This window comes from Vulpes vulpes, chromosome 3 (assembly GCF_048418805.1).
Source record: "Vulpes vulpes isolate BD-2025 chromosome 3, VulVul3, whole genome shotgun sequence".
NCBI classification, from domain to species: domain Eukaryota; kingdom Metazoa; phylum Chordata; class Mammalia; order Carnivora; family Canidae; genus Vulpes; species Vulpes vulpes.
In genome coordinates, this window is record NC_132782.1 from 41,825,228 (window position 1) to 41,841,865 (window position 16,638).

General features: G+C 39.1%; 1 protein-coding gene across 11 annotated transcripts in view; it reads left to right on the forward strand.

The window, feature by feature from the left end:
• WDR49 (WD repeat domain 49) overlaps positions 1–16,638 on the forward strand; it is a 126,747-nt gene that overhangs the window by 97,018 nt on the left and 13,091 nt on the right. For 8 of the 11 annotated variants that reach the window (XR_012000387.1, XR_012000388.1, XM_072752302.1 and 5 more), the window contains 2 exons: positions 6,678–6,787; positions 8,826–8,969. The exons of the other annotated variants lie outside the window; for them this stretch is intronic. Coding sequence is in view for 6 of the 8 variants with exons in the window: in XM_072752302.1 (XP_072608403.1) it covers positions 6,678–6,787; positions 8,826–8,969 (254 nt within the window). In the remaining 2 variants the exon portion in view is untranslated. The remainder of the gene's footprint in view (positions 1–6,677; positions 6,788–8,825; positions 8,970–16,638) is intronic. 11 annotated transcript variants of the gene reach the window in all.

A 16,638-nucleotide genomic window follows, 5' to 3' on the forward strand; every position in this document is an offset into this window, starting at 1 on the left:
ACCCCAGGGGGGCATACACTAAACTCTGACTGGTCTGTGTGAGCAAAAGCTAGAACTGAAGGGGAAGCTTCCTTCCTCTCCCAGGGCAGTGGGACTCAAAGCTAACCTATAACTGTTGCCTCTGTTCCGCATCTTCAGTTCATTTATATCCTAGAGTGGTGGTCAGCCTTTGTGTCAGCAGGTTGGTTGTAGAGCTACCTCCTTGTGGTGCACAAGGAATCTAGCACCTCACTCTGAAATATCAGAATACCTTTTGCCTCTTAATTAATTAATTAATTTGCTTTCAGACTTTTTGGACCTCTGCTGACAGGGAGATAGAAGAAGGGGGAAAAATCCCCCTTTAAGCATCCCGTTACACTGAATTACACTTTGGTATTTGTTCTTCCATTTCCTTGAATTATGGCTTGCTGAAATGTCAAGTGGCATTTTACTTTCAGGCAGAAGGATCTTTTCAATTTAGAAATATAGCATGACCAATCCTGTACAATAATAGAATGCTGGGAATAGAAAGATTTTAGACACGATAAAAGGCCCCCACCCAGCCACCCAACTCAATTTTACAGATGAGGAGCTAAAGTTACCCCAGGGTAACACAGAGCATTGTTTCTCTTCCTGTCACACTCCTAGCAGAATAAAGGCAAGTGTTATAACACATTCTTGTTTAAGAGTATTTCAGCTAATATACTAATTTCCTGTTCCTTATGACACACTCATTTATTCTTTTTTTTTAAATCAGCTTTTCTCTTGAAATCTCCAGCAGTAAGAAGCAAAATTGCCTCTATAATACTGCAGTTTTTTTTCAGATGACAATACATCCAAAAAAGGCCTGTGATCTTTACAATTTCTGCTTTATCTAATTCAGATGACTAGATTGAAATAATTTTAGGACTTTATCACAAGCAGATAGTACAGAATAACATCACTTTGGAATTATTGAACTCATTGAAAGAAAAAGGCTAAAAATGTATCCTCGGAATTGGCTTGGCAGGTACATTCTTCACTTTTCCCAGGAACATGACCACGGATCCTCTGTGGAAAACATACAAGTGCAATGTAATTGTCAGCTGGAAAATGTCCTCCGTGGCTTCCATCCCATGCAGAGAGACTACAGATAATTTTCTCCTTAAGACAATATTACCGTGAAGGATGCACCCTATCCCTAATCAGACTAGTAAATACAAGGAGGGAATCCTGCCACTTCTGGTCCATATGCAAAATATTTTTAAAAATACGTGAAAGAATTTCAAGGAACTAAAGAGAGAAAAGCACAGCTGGTGAGTCTGTGTGCAGGTGGGGGTATGTTCGCATGGAGGCATCTTTCAGTAAGAAAGATGGAGATGCAAACAGGAAAAGCCAATAGAAAGTAGAAGAAGCAGGAAAAACAAGGGAAAAGATCAGATGCTTTAAAGCTGCATTCTCATCTTAACTCCTAAGATCCTCTCTCCAGGATAAAAATCTTGGCATATATTATCTTCTGACTTATACATAAATAACAGGTTTCCATAGCGCTTAAGGTATTGTATAATATTATGTGTGAGAAGTGGGTAGGTGGTAAAATGTCATTTTCAATTTAAGTCCTGGGGAGATGAAGACGAATATAGAATTTAAGAGAGTAATAGAAAGTCCTAATGCTAAGTTAACAGTGGATACAGAGAAACAGATTTTTTTTTCCTTCCTTAGATTCTGCAAAAGTGAAAAGAAAAAAAGGAAGAAATAAATGAGAGGGTAAAATAGGGAACAAAACCCACAATGGACATGCATTTTTCTTCATTTATAGCAATGCTTGACTCTGGACTCACACAGAATTATTCTTCTCTAGAAAAGTTATAGATAAAACGAATGACTCAGATGGTATAACTTTAGAATGTGTCTTTACTGTGAATATTTATTCACAGGATATTTATTTTCTGTGAAAATAATACATGTTCCTTAGGAGAAATTTTGGAAGTATAGATAAGCAAGAAGGAAAAAGATGAAAAATCACCTGTCACAACAGTAGTGCCGACCCTTAGGCATTTCCAGTTCCAGGTAAATAAGCAAGTATATAGCAATGTGTCTCTTATGAAAACAGAGACTAGCATACATAGTTTATAACCTGGTTTATCATTCAAAAAAAAAAAACTGGGAGTACATTTCCGTGTGAATTAACAGAAGTGTCCACAGACATCCACATCTCTAACGACACTCTAGGGACTTAGGGATTTCGTAACCATTTCCTTTCTTTCAAGCATTTAGACTGTTTACCAATGTTATCTGGGAAAGCATTTCTCAAACACCTTCATGCATACATATTAGAGTATCCAATGGCCTTCATCATTAGAATAGATTCTTTAAAATGGGGTTGCCGAGTCCAATATTTTGAAGGCCTGTGGGTCATCTTGCTAAGTTGCTGCCCTGAGACCTCCCCCACCATCAGGTGCCTGGAAATGGCTGCCTCGAAACCAACACTGGATGTTGTCATTGTCCTAAAACTGTTGCCATGGTATCTCCTCATTGTTTTCAGTTGAATTTTTTGATTATTTGTGAGACTGACCTTCCCCCCCTCCCCACGTGTCTATTAACCTTTAACAATTTAATAATGAACTTGAAAGAGGTATTAGACATGCACTCGACTGATTCCTGTCATATCTTTGAGAGAAGCACATCCTAGACTCTTCTTGAATAATTCCTATGGGATGCACTCATCTTAAAGATGGCCTTCTCTGTTATTGAACCAGTCTTTATTATAGAATGACTTTAATGTTAATCAAATCTATTCATGCATAGAACTCTCTCTCATTGACCTTCATTCTTATTCTAGGGCAACAAAGAGCAAGTCTACTCTACCTTCATTATCTGACACTTTTCACCTTGGCTGCCATTTAAAAAATGGGGAAAGGGTTAATTATCAGAAAGCAGGAAAAAAATAATCAGATGGGAAATGAAACAAAAATTTCCAGTAATTTCTCAGTAAGTTTGTGTAAGACAGAAGGCATGCTTAAAATTGATGTTTCTTAGACATGAGAAATTATTATGATGTTCTAAAGTCCTTATTATGGTTAGGAGGGAATTGATATTTAATATTATTTATATGCTGTTGATTACCTAATTATCCTGCCAGTAGATATTCTGTGAGAAATTAAATTAGAGAATTTATGGACAGCTATAAGAAAAAAATACACAAAACATTAAAATCGCATTTTAAATTAGGCCTTATATGACATAAAACACTTGGAGGATTGAAAGTCTACTTTTGCCAACAATCTGTGGCAATAATCATCCTTTGCCCATGTATAACGAATGAAAGCAAATGAAAGTTTACTCAATTTTTAAAATTTAAATCTTAAAAATATTAGTACTGCAAATGATTGTTTTTGAAAGTACCACATCTCCTTATTTTTTTGTCTCATCATTCTGATAGTTCCCAAGAGTATTAGGACTGGCCATAGGGGTGATGGAACTCTCTACTTTGAATGGAAAATATTTTCTTGTTTTTGGTTAAAGTGATAGTAGTGCAATACTTACTGCGCCCCTACCATATTCCAGGCACTGCTCTAAGGTCTCTATGTATTTAACTCATTTAATTGTCCCTGAATCTTTAGGAATGGTTACAATTATCATCCTGATCTCATGACTAGGAAAGCAAGGCAGAAAGATGTTAAGTGATTTGCCCAGTGTCAACCCACCAGCAAGAGGTGAACCAGAAATCCCAAAGCAGGCGTTCTGGCTCCAGAACTAGGGCATGTTGCCACTGCTCCATACTGCCTGCCCAACAAACATCATGTGACAATATTGAGAAGCTATTGGTTTCTGAGCCAAGTGATCAAATATTTTGTCAAATTCCTGCTATGCATAAGCCACTACTCTAGGCACTTTCACTTTCCTTTAATGCCTAGTAGGGCACTTGGGGACTTGTCACATGTCATTCTTCTCTTCTATATCCTGAACCAAGAGGGGAGAGATCTTAGAGCCTTTCTTTCTCATAGAATTGATGGCAAGGCTGCCAGAGCCCATAGTAGGCCCTCCTCCAGCATCACCGTGTAAGACCTTTTTGTAAAGTTTTAACTCCCTCTAAGCCCTTTATTATATTATTCTCCATTTTCATCTTCATCCATTAGGAGTAGTGGAATTTTGGGAATATTCACCTCTTTTTAATTGTGTCCACATTGTCATAGTGACCATTCCCCTAAGTGTCAAATGTCTATGGAAAGGAAGTAATAAGTTAGACTTTGAATGTGGAGTTGACTCTGCTGTCTAGTGGTTCATAGAACTGCCCTTCAGTTAGAACTTTGTCATTATGGCTGTACTTCCCCGTCAGTCATCTCAGTAGTACAGTTTGGTGTGGTTCCCAGGAGAGCCTCCTACTTTATGCCTACACATTTCCCTCTGTGGATTTAACTCCTCAGGGGAGGTAGGCAAAGTGATTGTAGTGTCACTGGATGAGAGAACCAGGAAGCAAATTGCCTAAAAGCAGGAGAGAGTTCAGAGTGTCTTTGGAAAATAAAGGTCTGGTTTTATCTAGTCCAAAGGTAGACCTCCCTACTTCTAGGCCTCCCTTTACAGTTTGTACCTCAGTTTATAACAGTAATACTTCTCTGGGGGAAAAAGTATTAACCTAACAACTGTAAGCCATAACTATACTACATTCCACCCTTCCTGTGCCTACCACTAACTTCTAATTGTTAACAGATTCTCTTACTATCTTAAAATGACTCGAAGGGTGCCATCATAGTGGTTTGCCAAGCCCAGATGGTGGCTAAATAATATGTTCTGATTCATGAGGGATTGCACATTGTGAGGGAACCATTCCAGTCTGCTTTGGGGAAAAAATGCCACCTGCTTCAGTCTTTGGTTGCCAAAGATTCCCTTAAAAAAATCTATAATTCCAAATAATTTATGTAGACACTTCACACTGTCAAGGAAATAGAGCTTAACTTCCATTGTCATCCACCTGTTAAGTATAGGCTGTGTATGGAAACTAGCTTCCAAGAGTAGTATATGGAAAGGAAGGGAAAAGTAACTTTATAGGGCAGAAGCTTGGCAAACAAAACCTTGACCAATAGTAAGGTTAACATCAACAGTGATAAGACAGGTTGATAGCATGTACCCTTGATAAGATGTAATGAGAATAGCACTTCATCTCCATTGACTTCCTTCCAACAACCCATAACCCCCCATCTAGCCCTAAGAAAAACATCAGATAAACATAGATAGAAGGGCATTCTACAAAAAAAAGAAAAAAAAATCTGACAAGTATTTTTCAAAACTGTCAAGGTCATTAAAATACAAGGAAAGTCTAAGAAACTGTCATAGACTAGAGGAAGCTAAGGAGTATAATGTGATTTCTGGGGACAGAAAAAAGGACATTAGGAAAATCCTAATAACATGTTGAGTTTAGCTAATGGTCACGTATCAATATTGGCTTCTTAGTTGTGAACAATAGGGACAACTGGGTGAGGGATGTGCCAGGACTCTGTGCTATACTATCTTGACAACTTTTCTGTAAATCTAAAATAACTCTAAAATGCAAAGTTAGTTTATGTAAAAAAACTCAATCAATAAATTGCTACTTAAACCTATATAAATAGCACACAATATTAACTTTGAGATGCATAGACTTAATTTCACTTGTATTGATATTTTAAACTCTTGAGTTTGGGAAATACAGTCCAAATAGAGCAGAGGGAAAGGAAGGAGGGAAATGAACATTTATTGAATAGTGTTATTTATTAGGCACATCGCCTAACAGCCATCTATCTCCTCTCCTTTAAAACCGCAACGAGAATCTCATTGTGTAGAGCAGGAAATTGAGGCTGAGAGTATAGGAAACCTCTCAAGGTTCTTCAGCTACTCAAGAGGCAGCCTCCAACCTACAGATAAAAGGGGGTGAGAGAGCAGTCAGCAGGAGGAGCAACAGATGCCAGGAAAGAAGGCAGCAGGGAGAGGGCAGGCTCCTCAGGGGCTCTGGTAATTGTGTGAAAAATGGGTGTGTTTTCTGACCTGATGCCTCTAAAAAAATACTAATATAACTTGTCACTGTAAAGGGTAGAGGTCTATACAGTGAATGATAACAATAGTTGAAACCATTTCCTGTTTTCTGACAGGAATTATGTACAATTGTATAATGATGTCACTCCCTGTGTTTTACTAATAACAGTTTCCTTGGATTCAAGCTAATCTAAAGTTTCCCTATAGATTCATATGACAAGTCTCAAAAATGCTGAGGTTTTTTGTTTGTTTCTTTTTTTTTTTTTTTTTTCATTTTGGATACCATAAGTGAAGATCCAGTCCTCACACTGGATAAGTTTTTGACACGTACCACCAGTTAGCCAGTATAATTTATACACAAGGCAAGAATAGTGTGTGCTTCTGTGAAATTTTCTTCTGCATAATTTTTTCTCTGACCTTCCAGTTGCTATGGGAATCTTTGCTTAACTAGCCTCCTGGCCTCTCTGGCTCTTACCCTTTTATATCATCACCTGGCTAGCAGCCATTTTATTCAAAGAAATGACTTAATTAGTGTAAACAAATGTTGACACTTAGGTCCACAGTATAGAGGGGGTTTTTTTGTGTGTGTTTTTCTTTGTTTTGTTTTGTTGTTGTTGTTGTCAAGAGTAATATATATATTTAAAGCCTGAAAGTCCTATTCATCCTTTTGTGGTTGATATTTTATTTTATCATGTATTATTTTCTTCCAGTGTCAGACCATCAGAAGTCATAAATTTGGGTATAAAATATAAGGAAAGAAATATCTTTAAGAAAAAAGCACATAACCTTTACAAGGGTGAAGTTGTACAAAAACCATCCAGTAAGTAATCACTCTTGACACATTTTTATAGTGTTATTATTTTATAGATTGGTATGAATAAGACAAATAGCTACTCTGTGTGCCAGGAATGCTGGTATCCCTTAATAAATATGAAGGTAAGGTCCTGTAATCTCTATTTAATGAAGGAGGAAAGTGAGGCTTGGAGACATCAGCGACTTGTCCAGGGCTGCACAGCATATAAATGGCAGAAGTTTAAGGTCTAAGCCAGAGAACACACATAATGTGCCCAGTATAGTTTCTAAAAGAGAGTCGGCATGGAACATCAGTTCTCTCTCATAAACACTCCTAAGTGTTTAAGAGATGAAAATGAATAAAAATTATTCTTGCTCTAAGGAAGCCCAATGTAAGTTTAGTTTGGGCTAACCAGAAAAAGAATTATATATAAAACAAGTAACCGTAAAAAAAGAACTGATATCATACTGAAGGATATTATTTAGAAATGTAGTAAGAGGGGCACCTGGGTGGCTCAGCCAGTTGAGCATTTGACTCTTGGTTTCAGCTTAGGTCATGATCTCGGGGTCCTGAGATCCAGGCCTGAGTAGGGCTCAGCGGGGAGTCTGCTTGAGGATTTTCTCCCTCTGCCCCTCTGCACACACTTGCGTGCTCTTTCTCTCTAAAATAAATAAATACATCTTAAAAAAAAAAAAAAGAAATGTAGTGAGAGTGATTTCCAAAACTCCGTCATATGAAAATATTTTACTCACTGCCAATCTTGTTTTAAACGTATATCTGAGGGGTAGCTGTACTTTCATAGAGTAGATACATTAATTTTAGAATTTCTACTGAAATTTTGCTGTCAAAATGTATATCATTACTTAATATTCAATGCACCTTTATAAACTAATCTACAGGATTACATTGGATAATATGTGTAAAGTACTTACAACAGTGCCTGGCATACTATAGAAATTTAATATAATTACTAATTACTAATATTATTATTATTACTACTAGTATGCCTTGGAGCATGACCTTTGGGGTGCAACATGCTTGAGCTGAAGTCTAAGGTCTGCTATTTACCGGTAAATTCAGGCAAGTTATTAAAGTATCTTGAGCCTCAATCTCCTCATCACTTAGAAGGGCATAATGACACTCTCCAGGTTCTGAAGATTTCTCCTTTGGTTTGACATAACACCTTGATTCTTAAAGCATGTTCCACGGCCAGCAGCATGAGCATCGTCTGCAAACTAGGAATGTACGTTGTGGGCCCCCATCCCTACCTACTAGATCAGAAATGGGAGTCATGTAGAGACAAGCCCTCCAGGTGACGGAAATGCCTGGTTTAATTTGAGAACCACTGACATAGCACATGACTTGTCCCTCACAGAGTGCTGAGTGTGTATTAGTTGACTTTTCCTAGATGCCGAGCCACCATGACGACAAAGGCACAGTTCTCACCGTTGTGCTGCTAACAATCAAACAAACGTAAAATCACATCTTGAGTGAAGCCTTCTCCCTTTAGCCCAGGAAGCAAAAAAAAAAAAAAAGGAAACTTTTTCCCATTGTCCAAGACTTTGCTTTTAAGTGCACGAATAAAAGAGCTTTCCTTTCCATCACCTCACTTGTGCATCTGCAGCACAGGAACACAGCTCTGGTTTACGTGTTAGCCAAATTAAAAGGTACCTGCAAATTCGAAATTTCAGATATGTTGTGAAATACTAAAAACAAGATTCCGTCTGACAAAAAAAGATGCAGTTTCCTGGTAGATAAAAGAGAAACTGGAGCTCTTCCAAAACTGCAGAACACACATTTTCAAGGGAAAACAGCGAAAGAATACAGAATAAAAAATAAATGAAAGGGGAGCCTTGAGTTCCTTTTGGTCCCTTTGAATAAAAGGACCGTGGATTTATCATGAACAGCTGTGTTTATAGGGTTTGCTGATGGCTGCAGCTGTAGCAGCTGAGTAACAGGAAGGTTAAATTTTAAAAAGTTAACTTGGAAATGGGCTAGCTCCTTCTGAGGAATTAATGATTCTGTACTTCTTTCGTATCCTCCCCTAAAACCTACTGTTGGGAAGGTGCATTTAGGTCGTTAAGCATCAGAGACCTGAAAGAGCTGCCTGAAGTGAAGAAACCAGCTTTTCTTCTGGACCTGGAGAAATACTTTAGGGGAAAGCCAGAGGAGTGCTCCCGAATTCCAGAGCTTTCATCCCTCTCTGAAAGTGAGTCATCAGCCAGTCATATCCTCCCCATCCTCTCTCCCCCTTAAACTCAACCACTCAACATCCCCCCCACCCCAACAACAACAACAACAAACCCCACTAAAGTCAGAGAGCATGGGAGTAACATGTTGGCCTTGAGGTTGCCATGAAAGGAAGCGTGGTTTGCCTGTTACGATTTATAGCTCAGCTGCTGATCTGTGCTCTCAGAAAGGGCAGCCAACAGGCTGGAACACATAAAGAGAGTATTTTTATTTTGTCACTCTCCTGAAGTCGGAATGCCATGAATATATTTTATGAGTCTGCCACGGATGAGAGCCCCCCCCCACCCCCCAACAATCTTCATTTTCCAAACTGATACCAGAGACAGAGATATCCTAAGACGGCTTTAGACCAGAGCCTCTGACAATCTGCTTTTGTTCTGTTCGCATGGTGCACTATAAATAGAGGCTGCTTAACGTGCATGGGATTAGAGACTTCCAGCTGCAGTGCTGGGCTTAGATAATGGGAGGACGGGAAGCTCAGCTTAGAAATATGTGTGAATGATCTCAGAAGATTCAGAAACAAGGTGTGCAAAAGCGTGCTCTATTGCTCCGACGGTTATGGGCTTCCAGGTTCCTAAGAATCTGAAGAAAGGTTCCTGTGCAGGAATCCTCCCCGCAGAGATTGGCCCTGGGGGGAGTGCAGGAAGCACAACCTGATTCTCAGTGAGGCACTCAGAAAGCATATGGACACTGCAGGGAACTCATTTAAAATAATTAATGAAAAGTGCGAATTTCCAACTTGTCACAGTCAAGAGATCAGAACTACACTCGAGCCATCTGAGATCTGTGCTTTCTAAACTTTTCAAATCCTCTGAGAGGAGGGTTCAGCATCATCCTTGAGAAATCATAACCCTTGTAGGAGGGAGGCATTTCTTATGTCCACACTGGAGGAAGTGGAAGCCTCTCATCTTCCTGTGGTTCCCTATGGAAAAGGAGAACAGCTGGTCAACATTTTTTTTTTTTTTTTGAAATTCCACTTGTAAGCAAGGTACAGCTGTCATTCCTCATTGCCATAGTTTCCAGTTGAATTGTTATCAGCTTCCTTTGCCTTTACTCCAGAGTTTTTCTTCTCTATAAACTTATAATCATTTATTTGGTCTCACGAGGATCATCTAATGGTTTCTGCTCATTTCTTTTAAAACCATGAATCCATAAACTTCGGGGCTCTACATAAACCATTTTGTGCATCTGACAGGGCTTTCAGTCTATCATCCTGCCCGCCCCCACCCCCCTGGATGATTCATCTTTTAAGAATAAACATGGAGAGTACTTATCTTGTCCTCCTGAGTCACACACAGAAGGGAATCTGGGGAACAGGCAGGAAGAAAGGATCCACAGAGCCAGGACAAAGAAGGGAATCTGGGGAACAGGCAGGAAGAAAGGATCCACAGAGCCAGGACAAAGAAGGGAATCTGGGGAACAGGCAGGAAGAAAGGATCCACAGAGCCAGGACAAAGTGTAGAGACATAGAACCTGCACAGGGGAAGAAACCAAGGTGGAGCAATCAGAACTGAGGGAAGAGAAATAGAAGGCAGGGAGTATGCCCATGCTGGGGAGTAAGAAGTGGGAGAGGTCAACGGTGAGGGCAGCAAACACCTCTCCTCAGTGGTGCAAGCTCCCGCGCTCCCATGAGGAGCCTTGTACATTCTGCAGCAAGAGAATTCTTCCTTATGGGCAGGTGGATGTGCGTGTGGCCAGCTGTGGCGTAGGTGGCTGGATGGACATGCCTAAAATGCTCTCATATATTTTCAAAGAAATGTTTTTCTCCTCGATTTTGCAATATAACTTTTTTCTGTAATTTCCACAGTTTTTTAAAAAGATGCTTTCTGCCCCCCCCCTTTTAAAAACAAAACCTTTTCTTCTTCAGCTTTTCATCCTCTGCTTTCTTTTCAATATTGAACTTAACTGCCTTTTCTGCAAGTGAAAATAGAGCTAGCTTGCTCTTTCTTTCTCTTTCTTTCTTTCTTTCTTTCTCTTTCTTATATTTTTTTTAAAGTTCTACCAACTTAAAGGAGAGACATGCAGACTTTGAGGACAGCCAGATGCATGACATGGGACGCTAGGTTCTGTGGAAGCACCAAGGGAGAAGCCAGATGAACTGTGGCTTGGGGCATAGGAAGCAATGCAGAGTGGTGGTCACATACTTAGGATGCGCAGGAGTCCATGGGGTGAAGGAAGAAGAAGGGGAGTCAAGATAAAGGAAATAGTGTGAGGAAAGGCACCTCATGCACGAAGTAGGGCAGAGGCCCTCGTGATTCCGAGCTGACTGCACTGGGAGACTCTAGGTAAGTGAGTTTGACACACCTGAGTAGAGTAGAGTTTAGAATGTGTTGTTTGAGGTACTGGTGTGCTATTTAGAAATAAAGGTCTTGAGGAGGGCAGAGGACTGTAACAGGCCTAGTGTAATATCATAGAGTCTTTAACTATCAGATACTGCAGTAATGTTTGCTCACTTACGTGTTTAGCCTTTTCCGAGGTAGATATTGAAGGCCTTCTCTGTGCTGGCCCCTGTGCTGGAGGCTGGAGACAAAGAGTTAACATGTTGAGGCCCAGCCTTCAAAGATATTGAAGACTAGTTGGCAAAATAGATAGGGAAATTAATAATTGTGTTTTACAGCAAGAGCTATGATAGAGATCTGCACTGGCTACTATGGGACCATGTGGAGATTCATAGAGGGTTTTTTGGGAGAAACCTGATTATGTTGAGCTAGATAGTAAAAGTCAAGTTGCTATCAGTCAGGTAAGAAAAATGGGGGATGATATTTCTGGCAAAGGAGTAGCTTACGCAAATGTAAGGTGGTATGGGTAACGAGGACTAAGGGAGCTACACATAGTTCCAAGTGGCCAGGTTCTAGAAGGGGCATGATGAGAATTAAGGTTAGATAGGTAAATGGCAGCCAAATCTTAGAACACTTAATGTACTATGCTAAAGAGCTTGGAATTTATTTTATCAGAAATGAGGACCCATTGGAATGTTTCAATCAGATATTTTGAATTATTCCATTTTATCTCTTCTATTAATTCTTCTGTCTTTATATCTCTGTATTATTCTTTTTGTGATTGTTCCAGAGGATATAATACTCATTTCTGTGTCCTTTAGTCCTTCTTGTAATAGTAGGCTTCCACAAAAATTATTTTTCTTCAGTCTGAAGAAGGTTCTGCAGTATTTCTCATAGTGTGGGTCAGCTGGTGAGCTTTTATGTGTCTGAAAAATGCACTTATTTCATTATGGCTTTGGAAGGATATTGTCACTGGTTTTAAAACTCTAAATAGGATATGGTCTTTTATTTATTTATTTATTTTTTCCTTTCAGGTCTTTAAAGATAGTGTCCCATTGTTTCCTTGCTCCCAAATTCCTGTTTAAAATTCAGCTCTTAATATTATTGTGGTTCCTTTGAATGTAATATCTTTTTTTTTTAATTTAAATCTGACTCCTTAATAAAGGGTTTTCACTTTATCCTTAGCTTTATCATGATGGATATAAATATACTTTTCTCAGTATTTATATTGCTTGGAGTTGATAGGAATTCTCAACTGAACGTTTCCTCAGTTTTGGACAATTCTCAGTCTTTATCTTTTCGAATATTGTTTCCAATTCCCACTCTCCTGTGCTTTCGGGATTGCAAATCTGCATATATTAGACATTCTATACATCATAAATATTTCTTACATTCTTTTCTTCTTTCCATTTTATTTTCCTCTCTGGGCCTTGAGTGCTTTATATTGACTTCGGACTCACTAATCCTGTCTTTGCCAGTCTGCTCTTAAACTCATGTGATCAATTTCAGATTTCACGTATTTTTTCAGTTCTAGAATGCCGTTTGAATCTCTTTTTGTATAGATTCTCATCCTCACTTCAAAACATTCATGTTTTGGGGGGATCCCTGAGTGGCTCAGCAGTTTGGCGCCTGCCTTTGGCCCAGGGCGTGATCCTGGAGTCCCGGGATCGAGTCCCGCATTGGGCTCCTGACATGGAGCCTGCTTCTTCCTCTGCCTGTGTCTCTGCCTCTCTCTCTATATATATATATCGTAAATAAATAAATAAATCTTTTAAAAAAAACATTCATGTTTTCATCCATTTTGTCTAAATTTTCTGTTTTCTTTAACATACTTATAATAGTAGTTTTAAAGCCCTGACCTACTAACATCAGTATCCGGATGATCTTGGGGTCTGCTTCTATTGTCTATTTTTTCCTCATGATTATTAGTCACATTTCCCTTCTTCTCTGCAAATCTTGTAATTTTTGTACAAATTTTTAATTCTATGACAGAAATTGTGTATATAAAATGTATAGATACTGAAATTAATGTTATTTTCTCCCAGAGATAGTTTGCTCTTTCTTTAATTGGGCAGAGAACATGAAGGGCACATCACATTAATTCAATTAGGAATTGAGCTTGGTCAGTGCTTGGTTACAGCTTTTGTTAGACTTAGTCTACTTCTGATTTCAAATGTCTGTTTTAAGCTTCTGCTATTATTGGTATATCATCTCCTAAGTACTGCAAGATTACAGGAAACATTACTTTGCCTCTCCAGTCCAATCTACAGTCTCCATCACCCTAGCATTCAGAAACCATCCTGTGGGGAATACTCACCGTAGTTGTGGGATTTCTCTGGATTCCAGTATATCATACCAACCCACATAGTCATCAAAACTCTTCTGATTTTACTTTCCCTTAGACAAGTCTCTTTGTCTATGGCAATCCTGTTTGTGGACATGATGAATCCACAGAGGGAATTAAATATTTGGCAATCTTAACCCATCTAAGAAGGGTTTTACCATCTTCACAATTTTAGTTTGATAATCTTTGCTTCCACCACCCTCTGATGTGTTTAAAAATATTATTTCTATAATTTACCTGTTTTTGTTTTTCTGTCTGGTACAATGAGAAGGATGATCTACCACTGCCTATCTTTTATTCAGAAACAAAACTTCTGTTGAAATGTTTAAAACAGGAAAGTGACATGACCAGTTTTGCATTTTAGAAAGCTTTCTGGAAACTGTGTCGTAGATGCATTATAATAGGGCTAGACTGAAGGCAGCATATTGTACTAATGGAAGCTTGTTGTTTGCAGCCAGCTATCTGCTTTTGAATCCTTGCTTTGCCTTCTACTAGTTGTTTATATCTGGAAAATTGATATAAGCTGCTAAATCCCAGTTTTCTTATGTAGAAAATGGGGCTAAGCATACCTGATTTTGAAGCTGTGTGGGTAAACTTTAGCACAATGACTAGCACATACTAAGCATCCATTGGATGGCATTTGTTATTATTTTGAAGATAAGGAAACCCTAGAAAGGAAGTAACGGAGTTGAGAAATGTTAAGGAGAGGGAATTTCAGGGTTATTGCCCTGATGAGATGTGAACATGTGTATGACTATCATGTTTCCAGCTTGGAAAACTATGTCCAAAACAAGACTAGGATGTTAAGAGAGGAAATACAGGAGGAGAAGATGGTTTAGAGTGTTTTCAAAATATGCTGAGATAGAGGTGCTTGTGGGACATCAACAAGAAAAGCTAACACTTTTCTGAGAAAGTGATTATAGTAGGAAAGAAAGACAGAGTGGTAACCGAAGAGCAAGTGCAGGCATGTTTCAGAGTTTATGGTATTGTTAAGCTCATTTTTTTTATTTTTGATATAATATAGGAGTATTATAGAATACTAGCTAGTAGGAAGTGAAGAGAATTCTAAAGAACCTGGGAATATCAGACCTGAAGAACGGCCACTACCCCTCAGAGCTGAGACAGACCAAGGAAGATGCCCATCCAAGCTAGGGCTGATACTCAGACCTCACTGGAGGGGGCTTATCCATGTGTCACTGGATGGTAAGATGGCAGAGCTGCCGCAGGTGGAGTGTGTCAAAATCCTGCTCTCCAGTGACATGGGAAGTCATCCACAGGGAAGTGCTACATCTCAAAACTCACTGCAAAGCCACCAAAAGAGTACAGAGGGGGCTGTTCACAGCAAGGAATCACTCTGGTAGACCTCTGCTTACTTCTTAGGGTAAACAAGGAAGTCCTACACCAGGTAGTGCCAGACGAGTGGCACTCTGCTGCAAAGCCACCCGAGAAGGTGACAAGGAAAGCTGCTGGTTCTGGGCTCTGGAGTAGCTATGCTTGCATCATGGGAGTCTAGAGCTGCAAAAGCTTTGGTGGGGACTTGGTACTGGGGGAATCATGCTGTAGGAGTCTAGTGCTAGAGAAACTGCCCTGCAGAAGCATGGTGAGAGGAGCACTCACTTGGAAGAAAAATCTACTTCTCCATTGTCCCTCTAGCATTCTCTTGTGACAGGGATCAGCATCAACCAGCTGGCAAAATAAATATTTACAGGGTTCTAGTTTATTATCACAAAGGAAGCAGTGGAGAGTGGATTTGGAGCTGAGGGGCAATATATCGATAACTGGCATATTATCATCTTACCTATATTTTCATGCCCCCCCACCCCGCTCTTGGCCCTTTACATGACTATGGTTGTATTTTGGGAGAATTTCCATTTATAAAGTGAATACATCTTGGGAGACTCAAAGAAATAATGGTATAAAGGCAAAATTCCAAGCATACACTTGACTGTAAATCACTCCACCCCTTGCTAGCTATATGACTTCGAACAAGTCAGTTAAACTCCCTGTGCCTTAGTTTCTTCAACTAAAAATGGGCGTCATATTAGTTACCATCCTCATAATGTTGCTGTGAACATTAAGTGAAATAATTTAGGTGAAGTGCATAGCATAGGACCTGACACCTAATAAGAATTTCTTTACTGATAATATTTTATTGTTATTATTTCATTATTATTCTACTAGACAACTCTATGTTACAGAAATTATCATTGTCCTTATTTTCTATATGAGGAGTCTGTGGCATAGACTCTATGGCATAGACATAAAGAGTTTAAGTCACTTACCTGGTCTGACATAGCTAGTAAGAGGTGGTTCCTGCATGAGAAGTGTCCATGTTATTCAGTTGTCCGTGTTGTTAATATTTCTAGGTGTCATCTCCCTCGTTCAAATCATATCCTCTAGGCAGACTATTCTTATCCTTATTTCTGAAACCAGCCATTTTACTATAATATTACCTATTTTTATCACTTTCATTGAAAAATTGTTCATCTCCTTTTCGGGAGGATGCTGCTAGATTGAAAAAAATATTATAAAAGGGCCCTTAACAAAAATCTCAATTACCGACATATCCCCCCTCCACATTTTCATTACAACAGCTTACTTAAATCTTTGGGCTGCATTTTCCACGCACTTCTGCAATCCCCATAATTACAGCGTGTGGAAGGTTATTTGGCAATTGTATGATGAGGGGCATCCTGCCAGACTTACTTTCAATATTCTAAACTATCACTTTGGAACCCAGGACAGTTTTCAAACACTCCATAATCCCCCAGTGACTTTTTAGTCTTACCTACTGGGTTTTTAATGTCCTTTTGTATTCTCTTTCTTTTCCTTTCAAGTTGAAACATCTTTCATACTCTCTCTTTAGCTTCCAAGTTGTTCCCTGTGGGTTCTCAAACAGCTTGAAACCCCTCTTTGATATCCCTTATTCAAAAACCTGGCAAGGACTTAGAAGTGTCTCTGGGTCAGGTTTTGCCAATAAATTCCCTAGAATCCATTCACACTGT